Here is a 15,868-nt window from a genome sequence, read left to right as displayed (position 1 = left end):
TAGTTACAGAACAATGAAACTGCAGCTGCAAACAAGTTGCAAAATTACATTTGGCTACCTCTGTTAGCCCTCCAAAAAGGATAAAGTTGTTAAATTGTCATGATATCTTACGGTTAGATTTAGATTTTTTACATAATCATCTCCAACTGCGCAAACTCATTTAGGCCAGCAGGACATTTAAGATGCCATGAAGTGAGTTTGTTATTGGAGTCACATGCTTTTTTTTCTGTCTTGTTTGATTTGCACTGCTGCTTGTTTGAGGCCCTCCAGCAGCAGGTGAATGCAGGAAAGTGCTAAAAGCAGTGTGCCAGTGAGTGAAAGCAGATGAGGGTCAACCATTGGCCCTTCTGATAAGGAAAATCAAATTCCTTTCCATTTTATCTGGTTAAAAAATAGCCCTAATGAAGGTATGCGAGATAGCAAGGTAGAATCACACCTCAGGCACGCGTGGATGACATGCGTGGTGACATGAAGCTTACACTTCATTTCCCAAGCAGGAAAACTATTTTTTTTAAAAACATTTCACTTTGAAATGTGAGAGTAAATGGAAGATTAAAGGAAAATTGTCTGTTTTGAGGGGATTTTCAGAGCTGACTGCACAAAGATGTCATTGTTGGAGACAACATGCCCGATGTGATGCTGACCAAACCCAGATTTATAGAACTGCATCAAATCCACCTCTCTTCACCACAGCTTGTAGCTCTTTCTTTTTCCTTCCTTTAAGAAACCTTTCTTAGACACTTTACAGATTTACTGCAATTTAAGTAAGTAAGTCAGGCTGTTTGGGGCCTGGTGGCACAGAACCAGAGCAGCATCAAGGCCGATTACAGCAGAATGTAAATGACCTCCGCCGCACTTTCATCAGAAAACGCTTCTTCTGCTCTTCCATGCTGCCCTGCCCCTCCCCGTCTCTCTCTCTCTCTCTCCCACTTCTGTCATCTTGGAGAAGAAGGGGGAAAGTCATTAGGCGTAAATGGGGAGGAGAGAGCTGGTGGTTGCTATAGCCATGAAAGTCAGGGCAGAGCTTCGTGCCACTGAGAGATAGTGAGAGGACACCACTGGGGAGAGTCCACGGGGAATGCAACACATTTTCTGCTCATAAAGTTTCATAAACAAACGACTTATAGTCAGAAAGGCCCAGACATCAACAAGAAAGACACTGGAAAGTAAGTTTTTTGGTCACTTTTATATGTTTGTTTTCTATTTTCCTTCCTTTTTCTGATGATACTTTTAGTCAACATCACTGCCTTTATATGGAAGAATGATTTAATGTTATAAACTGTTGCTAAATTGTTTTGTTTTCATAACAGGGCTGATAAATCCAGGAAGAACGTTGACTGGAAACCATGAAATTCCCTGGAAGCGCCCAGCAGCCTGCTTGAAGGCAACCCATGTGGGTTCTGGCTTGAAGTGGAGGAGCGGCGTTGTCTAAAAAGGCTGAGAGAAAGATGGGAAATGCTGTGAGAGGTGTCATCGCCTTCATCCCCTCTGAGAGCTGTCAACGTTTTTTAGTGGGAGACCTGAAGGAGATGCCGCTGGACCGGACTCTGGACCTGAGCAGCCTCCAGCTGAGGCGGCTGCCTGTTGCTGCTTGTGCCTTCGATGAGTTGGTAAAGCTTTACCTGAGTGACAACAACCTCAGCAGCTTACCGGCTGAACTGCAGAGCCTGAGGAAGCTGCAGCTGCTGGCCCTTGACTTTAACTGCTTCGAGGAACTTCCTCCAGCTGTGTGCAGGCTGCCTCAGCTCAGCATCCTTTACCTGGGCAACAACAGACTGTATCACCTCCCCAGGGAACTGAGAGAGCTGAAGGAGCTTAATACTCTGTGGCTGGAGACAAACTGCTTCACAGATTTCCCAGCGGTGGTTTGTGAGCTCACAAATCTCAAGACCCTGCACCTTGGTTATAACCAGATACGTAGCTTGCCAGAAGAAGTCAGACACCTGGAAGAACTGAGAAGCATCTGGCTTGCTGGGAACATGCTGACAGATTTCCCACCAGTTTTCCTGGAAATGCACTTTCTGGCCGTCATTGACGTGGATCGGAACAGAATACGCCACTTCCCATGCCTTTCTCACTTGCAGGGCTTGAAACTCGTCATCTATGACCACAACCCATGTATCAACGCCCCAGCGGTGGGAGAGGGAGTCAGAAGGGTCGGGCGCTGGGCGGACTGCTCAGATGATGATCTGGAAAAAGACGTGATGAAGGCAGCGACTGAGGACACAGCCAAGGCGGTGGAGGTCTACCCTGAGGAGCAGAACAATATTTTAGGTCAGAGAAGTGACCCTCAGCCGTGACTGCCTGGCTTCTCTCTTCAGTGGCGTCCTGGAGCACTTAGCGCCGCTGAGTGCATCACACTGCTGGTATTTAGGCCATATATGGTGAAGCCAATTGCTTGAATATAGCACACAAATTATGAACTAGTCCAAAAATGTAGCCTGCATGAAAGAAGCATCATGAATGTCAGTGTGTAAGTTTAACTTGTAAAACTTTTTGTGCCTTGAAAGGATTCGCTGCAAAAACAGAAAGTCTGGAAAATATTATTCCGGGTTTTTTTTTTTTAACCAACATCAGATGTTGTTTATTGCAAAGTTTTAGGTGTTTCATCCCATGGTGTAAAACAGATTTTTTTTTTGCAGTATTTAACAGGATCGTCACAGGTATTATGACATGTAAAGTGTCATAATACCTGTTAATAATATACCTGTTAATAATATAATATTAAGTTGCATGTTTGCTGAACATAAATATCTATTAAACTGACAACGCCATCGTCATGTCAGCATGAAAACATAATCACAATGATACTATTAGTGGCTGTGTGGGAGTTCAAATTTAGCCCAGAAAATTAGATTATAAATAATTTAAATTTTATCTTGAGCAGAGTCTGAAATAGTCTCTGTACCTGCTGTGGCTAAAAACTGTTTTAATCCACGTGATGGATGGTCTAAATCTCCGAGTGCACTCCTTTCCCAGTAAAATGCATTATTCATCTGATAGATTGGGGCTGTGGCTTTGAATAAAGAGCACTAATGGCCTTTAATATCATCACCATAAGCTTCCGGTTTGAGAGATAATAAATGGACTTTGTAGTTCCCCAGTGAACCAGGAAAATGTGCTCCACACAAACCAAAATGCATTTTGACCGACATGATGAGGCATTTTGAAATAATCTAAACTAAAATGTAATAACAGTGACCCAGAAATCAGATGATTTCAAACACTTTACTCTTGTGTTTTTTAAGTTTTACTCATTTTTGTAATAAACACAGAGACAAAGCTGTACTAACAACTAAATACTGCCTCCAGACACGTCTACAGTACATCCATTCACTCACAACAGCGAGCTAAGAGGCTCTCTGCGGTGCCGTGACAAGATCCGGTCTGGTCTGATATTTGTGAAATCTTGCAAGCCGAACATTAAAGTGTAGATCTAGAATATTAAAGGAAAGCACAATCCCACACCTAACTTTTCATCTGCACAGTGGCCCGTCTCAGTTTCACTGTGCTGCTGTCAGATATTTTCTGTCATACCAGTTTGTTGCTGTTTGCAAATCCTGTTACTCTACAATGTTAACACTGCAAATAAATGAACACATGCCTAATTTTAGTGTTCCTTTGGTTTTATTTATAACTAGAAAAGCACTCGGAGAGCATAGACCTCTGCCAAGCAGCTCATTTCCACCCTGTTCTAGTCCTACATTTATTCTATCTGGATACACTAATAAATTTCTGCATATATTGATGATGAACCCACAGTATATTGTGGTGTTTGTTACATGTTTAGATCTTAATTTGTTCTCTTGCAGTAAAAATTCCAAAGGTCACATTTTTTATCCTAGTTTCCAGATCTATCTTTGATATCTGGGAACTTCTAGATTTTCTCACCATTTATTATGGAGTTATACTGAAAATAGCCCAATCTAATGACAAAGAATCCTTAAAAATTCCTGTATCCAGATGCTGATGCAGACTAATCCCCAAATTTAATGCAATGTCAGGACTCATTCTCAGACAAAGAATTCTGAAAACTCGTCCAGTTGGTTTTGGGTCAAGTTGTTAACAAACAGAATAACGCAGTTAAAAGCTCAAACTCTGTGGCAGCAGTAATCTCATTACATTACAATTCTCATTTTTTATGTCCCAATATGTTTATCTTTAGAACTACTTATCTCTGATATTTTCTTTCGCTTTGGATCAAAACATCTAATTGACCGTAGCTCATTAAATTAATGAAAAAGGTTTGTTTTCTAGCATTTCGTCAGATTAATGTAAGTTTTAAAATCTGTAGAGCGGTTTTCCGTGCAGATAATTGTAAGAGAATAATAATTTATCTAAAGAAAATATTACAAGACTGATAAATGTGCATATTTTTTAACAATCAACTTATTTAAATAAGACATTAATTTAACAATTTTTACAATGCAATCTTGGTTATATGACTTAAAGAGCTTCTTAATTATGTAAAAGAACAGAAAAAGCAAATAGTCTCATATTAGTTTTTATTTGTTCTGTGCATAAATAAAATCTTCTTATGAATATTTATTGAATCCATCAAACGTAACGTTACCTTTGGTACAAATCTCCATGTCCAGTAACACAACTCACAGTTTCTAACCAACTTTAACCCAAAGTTCCCTCAAACTGCACACCTGAATGTCACATCAGAAACATCTGCAAAATCTTAAATTTAACTGCTTTTACCATCAGCATCAACTTCAAATCGCATCTTTGTTTATACTGTACACACATTGTTAAATACATACGTTTCACACTTATTAATACACACATATATGGTTTAAAACATCCAAGTAAAATGATCTGCACGGGACTGTAAAAATGAAAGATAAATACAACTCTCAGAACGTCAAACCACAGAGTGCAAAATGTACTTTTAAAGGCTTGTCATGGAATAACAGCTGTGTTAAAGTTCTAACTAGTGACTCTGACACACAAATATTTGCATGATGGAAAAAGGAACATATTGCATAAATCCCTCAGACTGGACCGACTGAATCTGACCAATAAGCTTCTAAAAACAAGGATGCTTTTTCTTACGCTAAATTTCCGGACTGAATTGCTTGCCAGAGACTAAAGCGTGACCTTTCTTAATTTTGTTTTATTTACAATTCATCTGCATTCAAGTCTAAGTTAGTTTGAGCTCATAAGTCATAAGAATCACGTCTGTATTTCCAGGGAAGCTGATAGAAGCGGATCTACGGTGGCTGTGATGTGAGAAAATACCATCAGGACATCAAAACATTTACTGGTTCCACTGGACTGTCGAGTTGCTGCCAATCCTTTGATGAAATGGAATGAATTCAGCACCTGCACAACTCAAATGGTCCAAACAAAAACTGTAACAGCGATGCAATCAGAAAGAAAGCCTAACCTTATACGAAGTAAACTGCTATCAAGACAATAGCCTGTAATGTGCAAACTGTAACAATACAAGGAACATATTCTCATGCATGTGAATTATGTCCAACATCTGACAGATCACATCCAAGCTGCTGAATATCAGACTACATGCAAGACGTTAGGACATACAACGCATACGTTATGGTTCAGAGACTCGTCCAGTGTCCTGGTCTCTGTCGAAGTGCCGTCTCCTGGGGGTGAGGGTGTCCATCTGACACATCTGTGCTGTTGATCTCCTCAGGATCCTCTGATTCGTGAGACTCTTCTTCTTTGCTATCTGGAGCTTCGATCCCAGACTCAGAGGCATCAGGGATTTCAGAAGGGACATCTGATGATGGATTTACTGTCATGCCGTTTCCCTGGAAATCATATGTCCCATTCACAGGTCCAAGAAGTGTCGGAGCGCTCAAATCCTTCTGTGAACTCTCCCTCTCCATGCGCTTTCGAGCCTCCTCCCTCCTCTTCTGGATGCGGGTGTCATCACCCATCATGACCTTCACCCTTACTTGATCTGGAGGCCAAAGCCCGCCCCACACAAGCTGCAGGTAACCAAACAGAGCCATGACACTGAGGAAGGAGAAGTTGGTGGCGACACCAATCACCGCAGATGTCAGGGGGAAGTTGTAAAGAAGATAACGTATTCCTGAGAAGTATGCATGGATACGGAGCTGGGATGAGTAGATCTGCACTCGTTTAGAGTGGATTTCTATGACTGCGCCCACTGTGGGCTGATACGCATTTGTCTTGTAATCTGAGAAGAGCTCTACTTCTATGAGCTGCTTCTGCTCAGCCATTCCAGTCAGGAGAAGAGGGGAGAAGAATAAAGTGCTCAGGGTCTGCAGAAGGTTGGAGCGGTAATGGAGCATTGCAGATCGTCCCACCGTGGAGACAATCCTCCCACCTCTGGTATAACAGGACATCTTCACCATGAACATACCCAGCTGTTCATTCACTGGAGACTCTGGCATCTCTAACTCCAAGGAAACCCGGTAAGGTTGGCCATTAGCCATCACCTGGTCTCTTTCATTCTTCATGAAAGAAATGTTGGCTGTAGGGAAGGAGCAGACGATTGAATCTGCAGCATCACAATCTGAGGTGTAATAAAAGTGCACAGGAGTGGAGAAGCTCACAGATGGCATGTAGGAGTAATAAAAGCTCCCATAGAGGAAGATTGACACCCAAAGCAGCAAAATCAGGGTGCAGAAGAGGATAGCAGCTTGGAATAATGTCCGTCGGGCTTTGAGGAGTGTGACAGCTGCTACATCCTGTAACCAGTGTAGAAGTGGTCCCATCGCACCCCCCATGGTGTCCGGAGACCTTCCTCTGGTCCCAGCTTGGGCTGCCGTGGACTGCTGCTTGTGTCCTGGGTCCTTTTGTTCAAGCATCGGTGGGTGGCTTTGCTCCCAAGTAGTATAAATGTTTTCCTTCACCTCCCATGTTAAGTCGCTTCAATAGCTCGATGTTCGACTGTTCAGACTAGTTACAGCTACTTCGGTCCGTAAGCAAGAATAACTACTCGAACAAAAACCACAACACTTGGGGTATGTGAAGACTTAAATGTTAATGTCTCTTCCTGGATGGCTGTTTAAGCTCATTTGCTGCTCAGATGGCGTTCAAATGAAACTACGGTGCAAAGAAAACTCCGTGACCCGGACGTTGTTGCAGGAAATAGGGAAGCTTCTTCTGTTTCTGAGCATGTATATAAAAGCTGACGGAGCCTCTGGTGGTTAAATATGAAGTGCATAAAACTGCAGCTGTGATCCAAACATACATACCTCCCTTAATATAACTAACTACAATGTTAAAGTAAACGGAGTTTCCATTTCTGATAAGAAATTTAACAATGCTTTCATAAGAAAACTCATCATTACTAAAACCATTACAGCTGCTAGATACAGATACTAGATGATAAAACATGAAATGCTATATTTACTCTTCCTTATGGTGCAAACAAAATTTCTGTTTTACTATGAAAACCCTGCTAATAAAGCAGTATAACTCGTCGTTAATTTATTTTTTATCCTGCAAGCTAAATTTTTTCTTCACAACTGACTTTCTCCCCTCTTCTCTTAAACGGATAATAATAATAATAATAATAATAATAATAATAATAATAATAATAATAATAATAATAATAATAATAATTTTTTTTTAAAAACACACAAAAAAAAAACAATCTCTTGTCTGTCCTCCACACAGTTTTATAAAGATAAATTTCTCTCCTCCATAATTTTAAATTCTATTTTCCTGGGGGTTTTTTCCTGCTTTTTTTTTCTGTATTTGTATGAATCCTTTTTATTTAATTTACCTCACAAATCTTTGAGCTCTGTTTTATGTCCCATACGCTGGTACCTTCTTTGTTATTATATTGTTATATCAAGGTTTCTATTGCTTTTGTAACCCGATACACGATGTCAATTTTACACTGTTGCTTCAACGGTTCAATAATAAAATAAAATAAAATAAAATAAAATAAAATTTGAAGTTGTTGGGGAAAAAAATGGCGCAAACAAAACTCGGTGACCCGGAAGTTGTTGCAGGAAATCGGTAAGCTTCTTTTGTGCCTTGAGGCAGCAACGTTGAGCTTCAGCCCAGCAGACGAGCCGTGATGGGGAAGAAAAGTCGTCTTGCAGGAGGAGCTGTCGGTCGGAGAACGATCTTGCAGCTTTCTCCTCCAGGGAACCGCGGTGGGAACACAGGAGAGAGAGAAGAAGCGCCCTCTGGATCCGATGGTACTTTTTTTTATAAAATGTTAGCCTAGTAGCATCTTAGCGCTTGGCTAATTTAGTGCTAAATGGTTGAAGCTGGAAATGGGCCTCGTTGCTTAAAAATCAATTAAATGTTACAGTTATCAACTAATTTGTATTATTTTGAGGATTTAGTGCAAAGACACCAAAAGTACCATTATATGTCCGGTTATTGCACATAAACCAAAACTTCTTTTCATTTTTAGCGTTAGCTATAGGCTAGCATGCTAACGTGCGCTGAAAGCTAATCACAGCCGTGGAAATTAATTAAATTAACAGGTAAAACCAGCTAAAACAGGCGTTTCACACAGTAAACAACCAGCTAGCCCCGCCACACTTAACCTATGATATACTAGTAACTGCTATTCACTGCCACCGTTACCTGCAATTGATATTTTCGCCCATTATTATGCCCTTATAGATATACAACCTTACTGATCAGTTAGTTGTTGGCGGTCTGTTAATGCTTCCAATATTATTAAACAATCAAATGTACAAATGCTACTCCTCCAGCTTAAATATTAACCCTTTTGTCGCCTGTACAGATGAACAGGATGGTGATGGACATAAATTTGTGAGACCTACGGGCATGAAGGCACCAGCTGTAAAAGCCACAGGTGAGTTTACTTTGTGTTTTTCTCGCTGTCAGATCATTTTGTTTGTCTGATCAGAACTGTTGCTCTTCTCATTTAGAGGGTTTGTCCTTGCTTGGAGCCTATGAAGACAGCGATGAAGAAGATGCTGGAGACTCACGCCGTTCAGCCACAAATTCTCAACATAACCAGTCAGCAGACATCGACAGCACACTGGCCAATTTCATGGCTGTGGGTATATTTGTGATGTTAATATCATAATGTTAAAGTTCTGATTATGATGAACCTTTTAAGAAGTATACCTTTCATTTAGTTTAACATTTTTAAATTGTAATACATAATAGTTTTAATTATTCAAAATTAATAAGAAGGCTATTCCAGCTGTTTTCTGTATAAATGTGTGGACTATATCAGTCATCATTTACCTTTGACTTCTGCATAAGTGTTTGTCATATTTTTGTATGACTGAAGTTTTTTTAATGTTATTTTAACTTGAACAAGTTCAGTTTGAACTGCTCAAAATGACAATGTATTTGAGGATTCCACTGCTAAACAATTAGACCGGTAGATAATGTAAAGGTAGAAAAGAAGTTGAGTGATGAATCTAAAGACAGCTCTGTAAATCGAAGGGAAGGACGGATATTGTAATTTGTCAGTCCACTTATTCTGTGATTTCAATGGATTGTGTGCATCCTGGGCTACAAAGCAGCACCAGATCACACAACTAGGTTTTTCTGACTGTTAAACTTATTTAAGTTCAACTTAATAATTTATCAGAAATTTCATTTATGCTAATCTTATTATGTCTCCCACTGTAGGAAATTGATGCAATCACAACTCAGCCTACTACAGACGATGCAGCAGCTCAGCCCTCCATTACGACTGCCACCCCACCTCGACCTGAGGTCAAAACTCAGCAGCCGGCCGCCGACAGACAAAATCAAGAAAGCACAGAGTTTGAGTACAACACTCAGTGTTCATTAGCTGGAGGTAACTACTTTTGCGACAGTAATGTGTCTCACAATTGTAGCTTAAATTCGAAAACTTCTCTTCAACCAACATTGTCTCTTCATTTCATTGTCTTTAAAACAAAATGTTTGTTTTGATATTGAAATGCTAGAATATCAGAATTGTAATATGCAGTTTCGTCTTTCAAGCTTGATAAAAATCACTTAAATGTAAAAGCTTGTGCTAACAATAATACTGTAAATTTCTGCTTTTCATTAAAGTTTTCTCTGTATTCCAGTGGGTGTAGAGATGGGAGACTGGCAGGAAGTGTGGGATGAAAATTCTGGCTGCTATTACTACTGGAACACACTGACCAATGAAGTTTCCTGGGAACTGCCACACTATTTGGCTGATCAGGTGCAAAGCCTGGGACATTGCGGCAACAGGTGGGATGAATTAAAGAATTTAGAGTTTTATTATGTGAATAAAGTCTTTATCATACAACACTAGAACTTTAAGCATGCTCTTGATGTAAAAAAAAGGTTGATGCTAGTGGTGTTTTGTTTTTTTTTGTTGTAGCACCAGTGTTAATGGCAATGGTACAGCTCATGGAAGTTATTACACAGAAGAAAAGACTTCCGCTGCTTCAGCCCCAACAAAAGAGACCAAAGCAAAGGCAGGTTTAGTGTGAAATGGCTTAAAAAGTGACCCAACCAAACGAAGTATAGCGTTAAATGTTTTATCCTTGTGTTTTTACCTAACAGGAGGTAATAGAAAATGTTGTGGGCCTTACGAGTGAAGAGGAGGAGCGCCGGGGAGTGGCAGCGTCCCTCCTTGGTCCGCTCATTCCTTCCGAGGTGAAGGAAGCAGAGGAGAAGTGGAGGAAAAAACTGCTAAAGGGTTTGGATGAGACGGAGAACAGCATGGATTCTGATGGAGAAGCTGTGAGGCCTGCGGGATCTCCCTCTACACTCCTGCAGGAGTCAGACTCAGCTCCAGTTGTACCAAAAGATCCTTCCACCAAGAAGCAGTCCAGAGAAAATTCAGATGCTGAAGAGGAGCCGGAGGAGGACACGGTGGAGCTGGAATTGGCTCTGGAGAGGAAGAAGGTATGGATCTAATGCCGTTCTCTGAACAGTTTCGCTAAATTGCTTTGTCTTAATTTATTTCCATACTTGTCGTTCTTTAAATTAATCCTAACCAAACCTAAATGTTGCTGCTTTTTGTTTGAATCAAGCTGCTGAATACTCAACCTGGAACTGTTAACAACCTGTCATGTTCATTCTGGTTACTGTTACACTAAAGTGAGAATCATATTAGTGCAGAAACATTCATTTACATCAGAGGTGCCCAAATTTGGCCCTCAAGGGCCGCTGCCCAGCAGGTTTTCGATGTATCCCTATTCCAATACGACTGGCTTTCATTAAATGGATCCAACAGCCAGTGATGTTCTGCACAGTGAGTGATTAGTTTCAGTCATGTCTGGAAACAGGGATACCCGGAAAACTTGCAGGATTGTAGCCGTTGAGGACCGTAGCTGATTTACATTACCCACCTCAGTGAGTGAGGGATTGTGTGTGTCTAACTATCATAGATCAGCCTATATAGAACTACTCACAAAGCCAACAGCTCATACCTGCTGAAGATGCTCCTTAATGATTGAATGATGACTGGTTTTAAGTTTTGGAATGATCTAAGCCGTGATTCTCTAGGGTAACAGTCCTGCAAGTTTTCCGTGTTACCCTGCTTCAACACACCTGATTCATGTCAAATGGATCCAACAGCCTATCAACTTCTGCACAGTGACATATTCATAAGATCAGGTGTGTTGCAGGGAAACATGAAAAACTTGCAAGACGAGGGCAAGGTTACTCACCACTGATCTTCGCTGGTGTTACCTCGGAAAGGAAAGTGAAAGCCAAAAAACAAACCAAAGAATGAAGATGCATATTTAAGACATGTGGTACAGCAGCACAGTTTGTAGCAATGCTCTCTCAAAGCAAGGCATACTTTAGAGCATTTTCCCTATTTCCTTTATGTCCTCTCCACTTCTCCATGTGGCTTAAAAAGCTTCAACATGCATCTGCATGCAACACCAGTTCAGTGCAGAATCACAGCCAGTCAAGCATCATGATGTCACAGAACTTAACGTCCTGAAAAGGGTGTTTGTTTTTTTTCCTACTACTTTACCTTTTTTTTTTGGCTCAGGTGATGCAGAAATTCACTGTGCAGCACATTCAGTAACAGTCTTGAAAGACGAGAAGTTTGGAGATTGTTATTTCTTTAATGAATAAATAAAATGCCTGATAAGGTTGTTTAGGGGTGGTGTTTCAACAGGGTTAGCTACGTTTGATGTCCCAAGTAACCTAGCTGTAAACTGACTCTAACATCTGACTCTCAGGCTGAACTTCGAGCACTAGAGGAGGGCGATGTCAGTGCAGGGGGCTCCAGTCCTTGTTCAGAGGCTAGCCAGGAAGCCGCAGGACCTCGCAGTCTCCTACTGAAGAAGAACCGATGGAAAGCTGTGTTCCCTTCTGCTGCCAGTCCTGATTCTAATAGCAGAGACTCAGAACCGCCTGACAGCACAGAAACAAGTGGGTTAAAGTATCATCAGTTACATGCATGGCAGCAGTGGAAGCTAAAGTTTCTGTTACTCAAAAGCCTCTTGTGTCTTTTAGCCCTACCTAAACTTTTAGAAAGCGTTGTGGAAGGAGAGGACAAAGACACAGATGATTCTGAAGACAAAACGGGGTCCAAACCTCCTGCAAAAGAGGAAGTGGAAACACCTGAGCTCAAGGTGAGGTGAACAGAAGTTGCTAAATGCGATCTGTAGTGATAGTTGCAAAGGTTTTAACACTTTTTAATGTAGTTTCAGATAGGCGAACTGGCCAACACCTTAACCAGCAAGATGGAGTTCCTGGGCATAAACAAGAAAACAATCTCAAACTTTCATTTGCTTCTGCTACAAACTGAGGTGAGAGCATGGTTGATTTCAGTCGCAGCTGTCCTTATGTGACTCCTCAAATATTTAACACCTAATTCTGTCTTACATCGTTGTGCACTGGCATGTAGCTGTAATTAATATTTAAAATCTTCATAATAGTCCTCTTTCAATTACCGTTTCATCCAGCTCATCCACCCTGTGGCTCTTCTGCTTTTATCTGTCTCTTCATCTCCTTCTTATTTTGGTTCTCGTCTCACTCTCGTCTCCGTTTCTCCTTTTGCCTTTCCTCTCTTTCAGACACGGATCGCTGACTGGAGGGAAGGTGCTCTGAATGGGGTCTATCTTCGCCGCAGGCTGCAGGAAGCTGCTGAACACATAAAATATTACGAACTTAACGCCACCCCTAAAGGCTGGTCCTGCCACTGGGACAGGTACGCGCTCCTTACCTTTCACATCTATAACCTCCCTCGCCCCCCCACGAATCTTACAGTGTGACTCCACCGAGGTTGCAGACTTTGTAACATGACTTGGGGAGAAGCTTAACCAGTCCGAGTGGATCAGAATACTTACCAGAAACAGACTCTTCAGGTTTCTGTGATGCAGTCCTTGCACATATTAATAAGGGAACATCCACTTGAGCCAGCCTGCTTCCTGTTAACAGAGAGGACTCCGTGTCCTTTTAACTGACTCTCCAGCCCCTGTGAGGGCATTTGTAAACCAAATATGGGTTCACTCAGAGGAAGTTCAAGGGGGGTGTATGCTAGGAGGGTTGGTTTTGTGGGAGAGCTTTGCGCTTTACAGGACTACAACTCCCCGAAAGCAAAGCAGACAGACTGATGCCCTGGAAGCGACGAGTGTCACGCATCAAATAAAAGGTGAAGATGGAGCAATGACGGGATCCAGCAGGTCAGACCAACTCTATTTCTTATGTCTTCCAGTTTTTATTTATTAATTCATTTTATTTTCTTCTTTCGGATGTAAAATGAATTGACTGTGGTTGTTATTTTCTGACCTATGATCACTGTTGATGATGATGATGGTGCTTCCTCCCTGGTGTCTTTCTTTATCTGGGAGGGAATGGTTGTCTAACAGATCAAATGTGACAACCATGATGTGAGCAGCTGAAAGCTACTTTCAGGACCTAGAGATGATTTGTTTTGCATTATTTATTCTTGAGAGCAAGGTGGGTTCCCTATCCACACCCATAACCACACTCTAATTGGACCGTGTTCTGGACGGCTAAAATTGCTGTCCATACCAACAATCTTATTCCTTATTGTGGCCATTATGTCCACTCCCTTGCCTGACTCTCCCAGGTGATCTTGCTACTCTGCAGGTTTTAAGGACAATGGTTGAGACTGTTGCCTTTTATCTCTGTTGTTCCACTTTGTAGAGAGCACAGGCGGTATTTCTATGTGAGGGACCGGACCGGTGCCTCCCAGTGGGAGTTTCCAACAGAGGAGGACAAGGAGGAGGACCTCAAGGAGAACCAAGGTACAGAAACAAAACCACCAAGCCAAGGGGATACCAAAACATCTGGATCAGCTGGGGGTGTAACAGGTCCGTCTCTTACTGCTTTACTTCTGTTTGTTTTTTTTGCTTTTGATAAAAATGGAGTGAATGAGAACGAAATAATGTCTTCTCTTCTCAATTCTTTTGCTTTTTTTTTTTTTTTTACAACAGAATCTTCTACATTGTCTTCTGCTGCGCCGCCACCACCTCCTCCCCAGCCCAGTGAATCCTTCTGGTCCCCACCCCAGCCACCGCTTCCTGACAGCCCCCCTCCACCTTCCACCAACCCCCCACTCCCACCGCTCCCTCCAGGCTCACCACCTCCCCCTCCACCGCCTCCTGACAGTGATGACGAGATCATGGAGGTGGAAATGGAAATGGACGATGATAACGACGAGGAACCTCCTGCTCCTGGAACAGAGGAAGACGGCAGTGGGAGGCCTCTGTTACTTCCTGGCTCTGCCAGCATGAAGGTGTGGCAGTAATCAAGTTCCATCTTTTAGAGGTCATGTAGAAGTCGTGTGCAATGCTGCATTATTCAGTCTGTTTCTTGTTTTTGACAGATTCTAGACTTTTCCAGTCCTTTGGGGAAAGGACAGAAACGGAAAGCTGGCCAGGTGAATAAAACGGTTACTATTGGCAGCAGTCCGATTATCTACACCCAGTCAGCTGCTACTGCAGGTAAAAACACAACGCAGGTCCTGCCAACAAACGTTCACATTGCAGAAAAACAATGGTTTTTAAATCCAGCTAGCTTTTGTCATCAGTATCAGTTTAATCTGTTTATGCTACGTTCAGACTGCAGGGACTAATTTTACTCAATTTGGATTTTTATTTGTGAAATCCGACTGGTATGCGATCTCCTGTATGAACCTCATGCGCACCAGAAGTGTCCAACGTGTGTAGAAGACACGATAACGCCACAGTGGGCGTGTGTCACGTCCTCATGTTTGCAGAAGTAAACATGGATGGTAACAGCAGAGCGTATTTTGGGATTTTAAAGTTGTTGTCCAGCCATAGCCAGCACATTCACAAAGGCATCGTTTTAAGGAGATTAAAAAGGAGGACAGCCAGATTTTTGTCTGTGGCGTTTTTTTTTGGGAGCGGTGGCAGCATCTGCACTGAGAACGTGTGGTTTGGAGTCACAGCCAGGAGTGGTGTGAGAGTATCTATTCATCATTCTGTGTTGTACTTGTCAGTGACCATGTAGGTCAATTTATTGCAACCTGGCTGTTCAGACTGAAGTCACATGGCAAAAGATCAGACGTGTATCAGATTTAGAACTAGATATGCAAGTGGCTTCGATTGCATTTGAAAAAACTCAGGTCTGTGTTGTTCAGACTGTCATGACAAAAAATCAGATGCAAATTGCAATAGGGGAAAAAACTGGATTTGGGTCACTTTAGCCTGCAGTCTGAATGTAGCCTGATGCTTTAAGTTCATCGTGATCACGTCTGTATAAGTTTCATTCACCTGTACAAAACAGCTGGTTGAATGTCATGAAAATGTTATTTTTCTTCATGTTTCCCCACAGTCTGATTACATTAATATATGCAGTGACTATGAAGCCTTAAAGGCAAACAGAAATATATTAATGGTCAAAGAAATGCTGTAATTTCATAAAGGTTTGTGAGGGTGTATTATCAGTACACCTAAACAATAATCATTATATAAATGTCATGTTTATTTCAGTTGTTTGC

At 41.6% G+C, this 15,868-nt stretch overlaps 3 protein-coding genes across 3 annotated transcripts in view; 2 read left to right on the top strand and 1 right to left on the bottom strand.

The window, feature by feature from the left end:
- Nucleotides 1-1,448: 1,448 nt before the first annotated feature.
- lrrc10 (leucine rich repeat containing 10) lies at nucleotides 1,449-2,300 on the top strand (the record flags this gene model as incomplete). Its single annotated transcript, XM_079258198.1, has 1 exon — nucleotides 1,449-2,300. The coding sequence occupies one exon, from the start codon at nucleotides 1,449-1,451 to the stop codon at nucleotides 2,298-2,300; it is 852 nt and encodes a 283-aa protein (XP_079114324.1).
- Nucleotides 2,301-4,576: 2,276 nt separating this feature from the next.
- On the bottom strand, nucleotides 4,577-7,006 carry LOC306761903 (seipin-like). Its single transcript, XM_079248231.1, has one exon. The coding sequence runs from the start codon at nucleotides 6,807-6,809 to the stop codon at nucleotides 5,571-5,573; it is 1,239 nt and encodes a 412-aa protein (XP_079104357.1). The 5' UTR covers nucleotides 6,810-7,006; the 3' UTR covers nucleotides 4,577-5,570.
- Nucleotides 7,007-7,985: 979 nt separating this feature from the next.
- Nucleotides 7,986-15,868, top strand: part of fnbp4 (formin binding protein 4) — a 9,118-nt gene continuing 1,235 nt past the window's right edge. The window contains exons 1-14 of the mRNA XM_079252632.1: nucleotides 7,986-8,156; nucleotides 8,717-8,788; nucleotides 8,865-8,995; nucleotides 9,583-9,754; nucleotides 10,011-10,158; nucleotides 10,292-10,388; nucleotides 10,477-10,821; nucleotides 12,114-12,306; nucleotides 12,391-12,509; nucleotides 12,582-12,686; nucleotides 12,954-13,087; nucleotides 14,050-14,216; nucleotides 14,340-14,641; nucleotides 14,732-14,849. Of these exons, the coding sequence (XP_079108758.1) occupies nucleotides 8,033-8,156; nucleotides 8,717-8,788; nucleotides 8,865-8,995; nucleotides 9,583-9,754; nucleotides 10,011-10,158; nucleotides 10,292-10,388; nucleotides 10,477-10,821; nucleotides 12,114-12,306; nucleotides 12,391-12,509; nucleotides 12,582-12,686; nucleotides 12,954-13,087; nucleotides 14,050-14,216; nucleotides 14,340-14,641; nucleotides 14,732-14,849 (2,227 nt within the window). The 5' untranslated portion in view covers nucleotides 7,986-8,032. The remainder of the gene's footprint in view (nucleotides 8,157-8,716; nucleotides 8,789-8,864; nucleotides 8,996-9,582; nucleotides 9,755-10,010; nucleotides 10,159-10,291; nucleotides 10,389-10,476; nucleotides 10,822-12,113; nucleotides 12,307-12,390; nucleotides 12,510-12,581; nucleotides 12,687-12,953; nucleotides 13,088-14,049; nucleotides 14,217-14,339; nucleotides 14,642-14,731; nucleotides 14,850-15,868) is intronic.

Source organism: Telmatherina bonti (genome assembly GCF_933228915.1).
Source record: "Telmatherina bonti genome assembly, chromosome: 2".
NCBI classification, from domain to species: Eukaryota; Metazoa; Chordata; class Actinopteri; order Atheriniformes; family Telmatherinidae; genus Telmatherina; species Telmatherina bonti.
The sequence above is the reverse complement of the archived record's forward strand: the minus strand, read 5'-3'. Positions and strand labels throughout refer to the sequence as shown.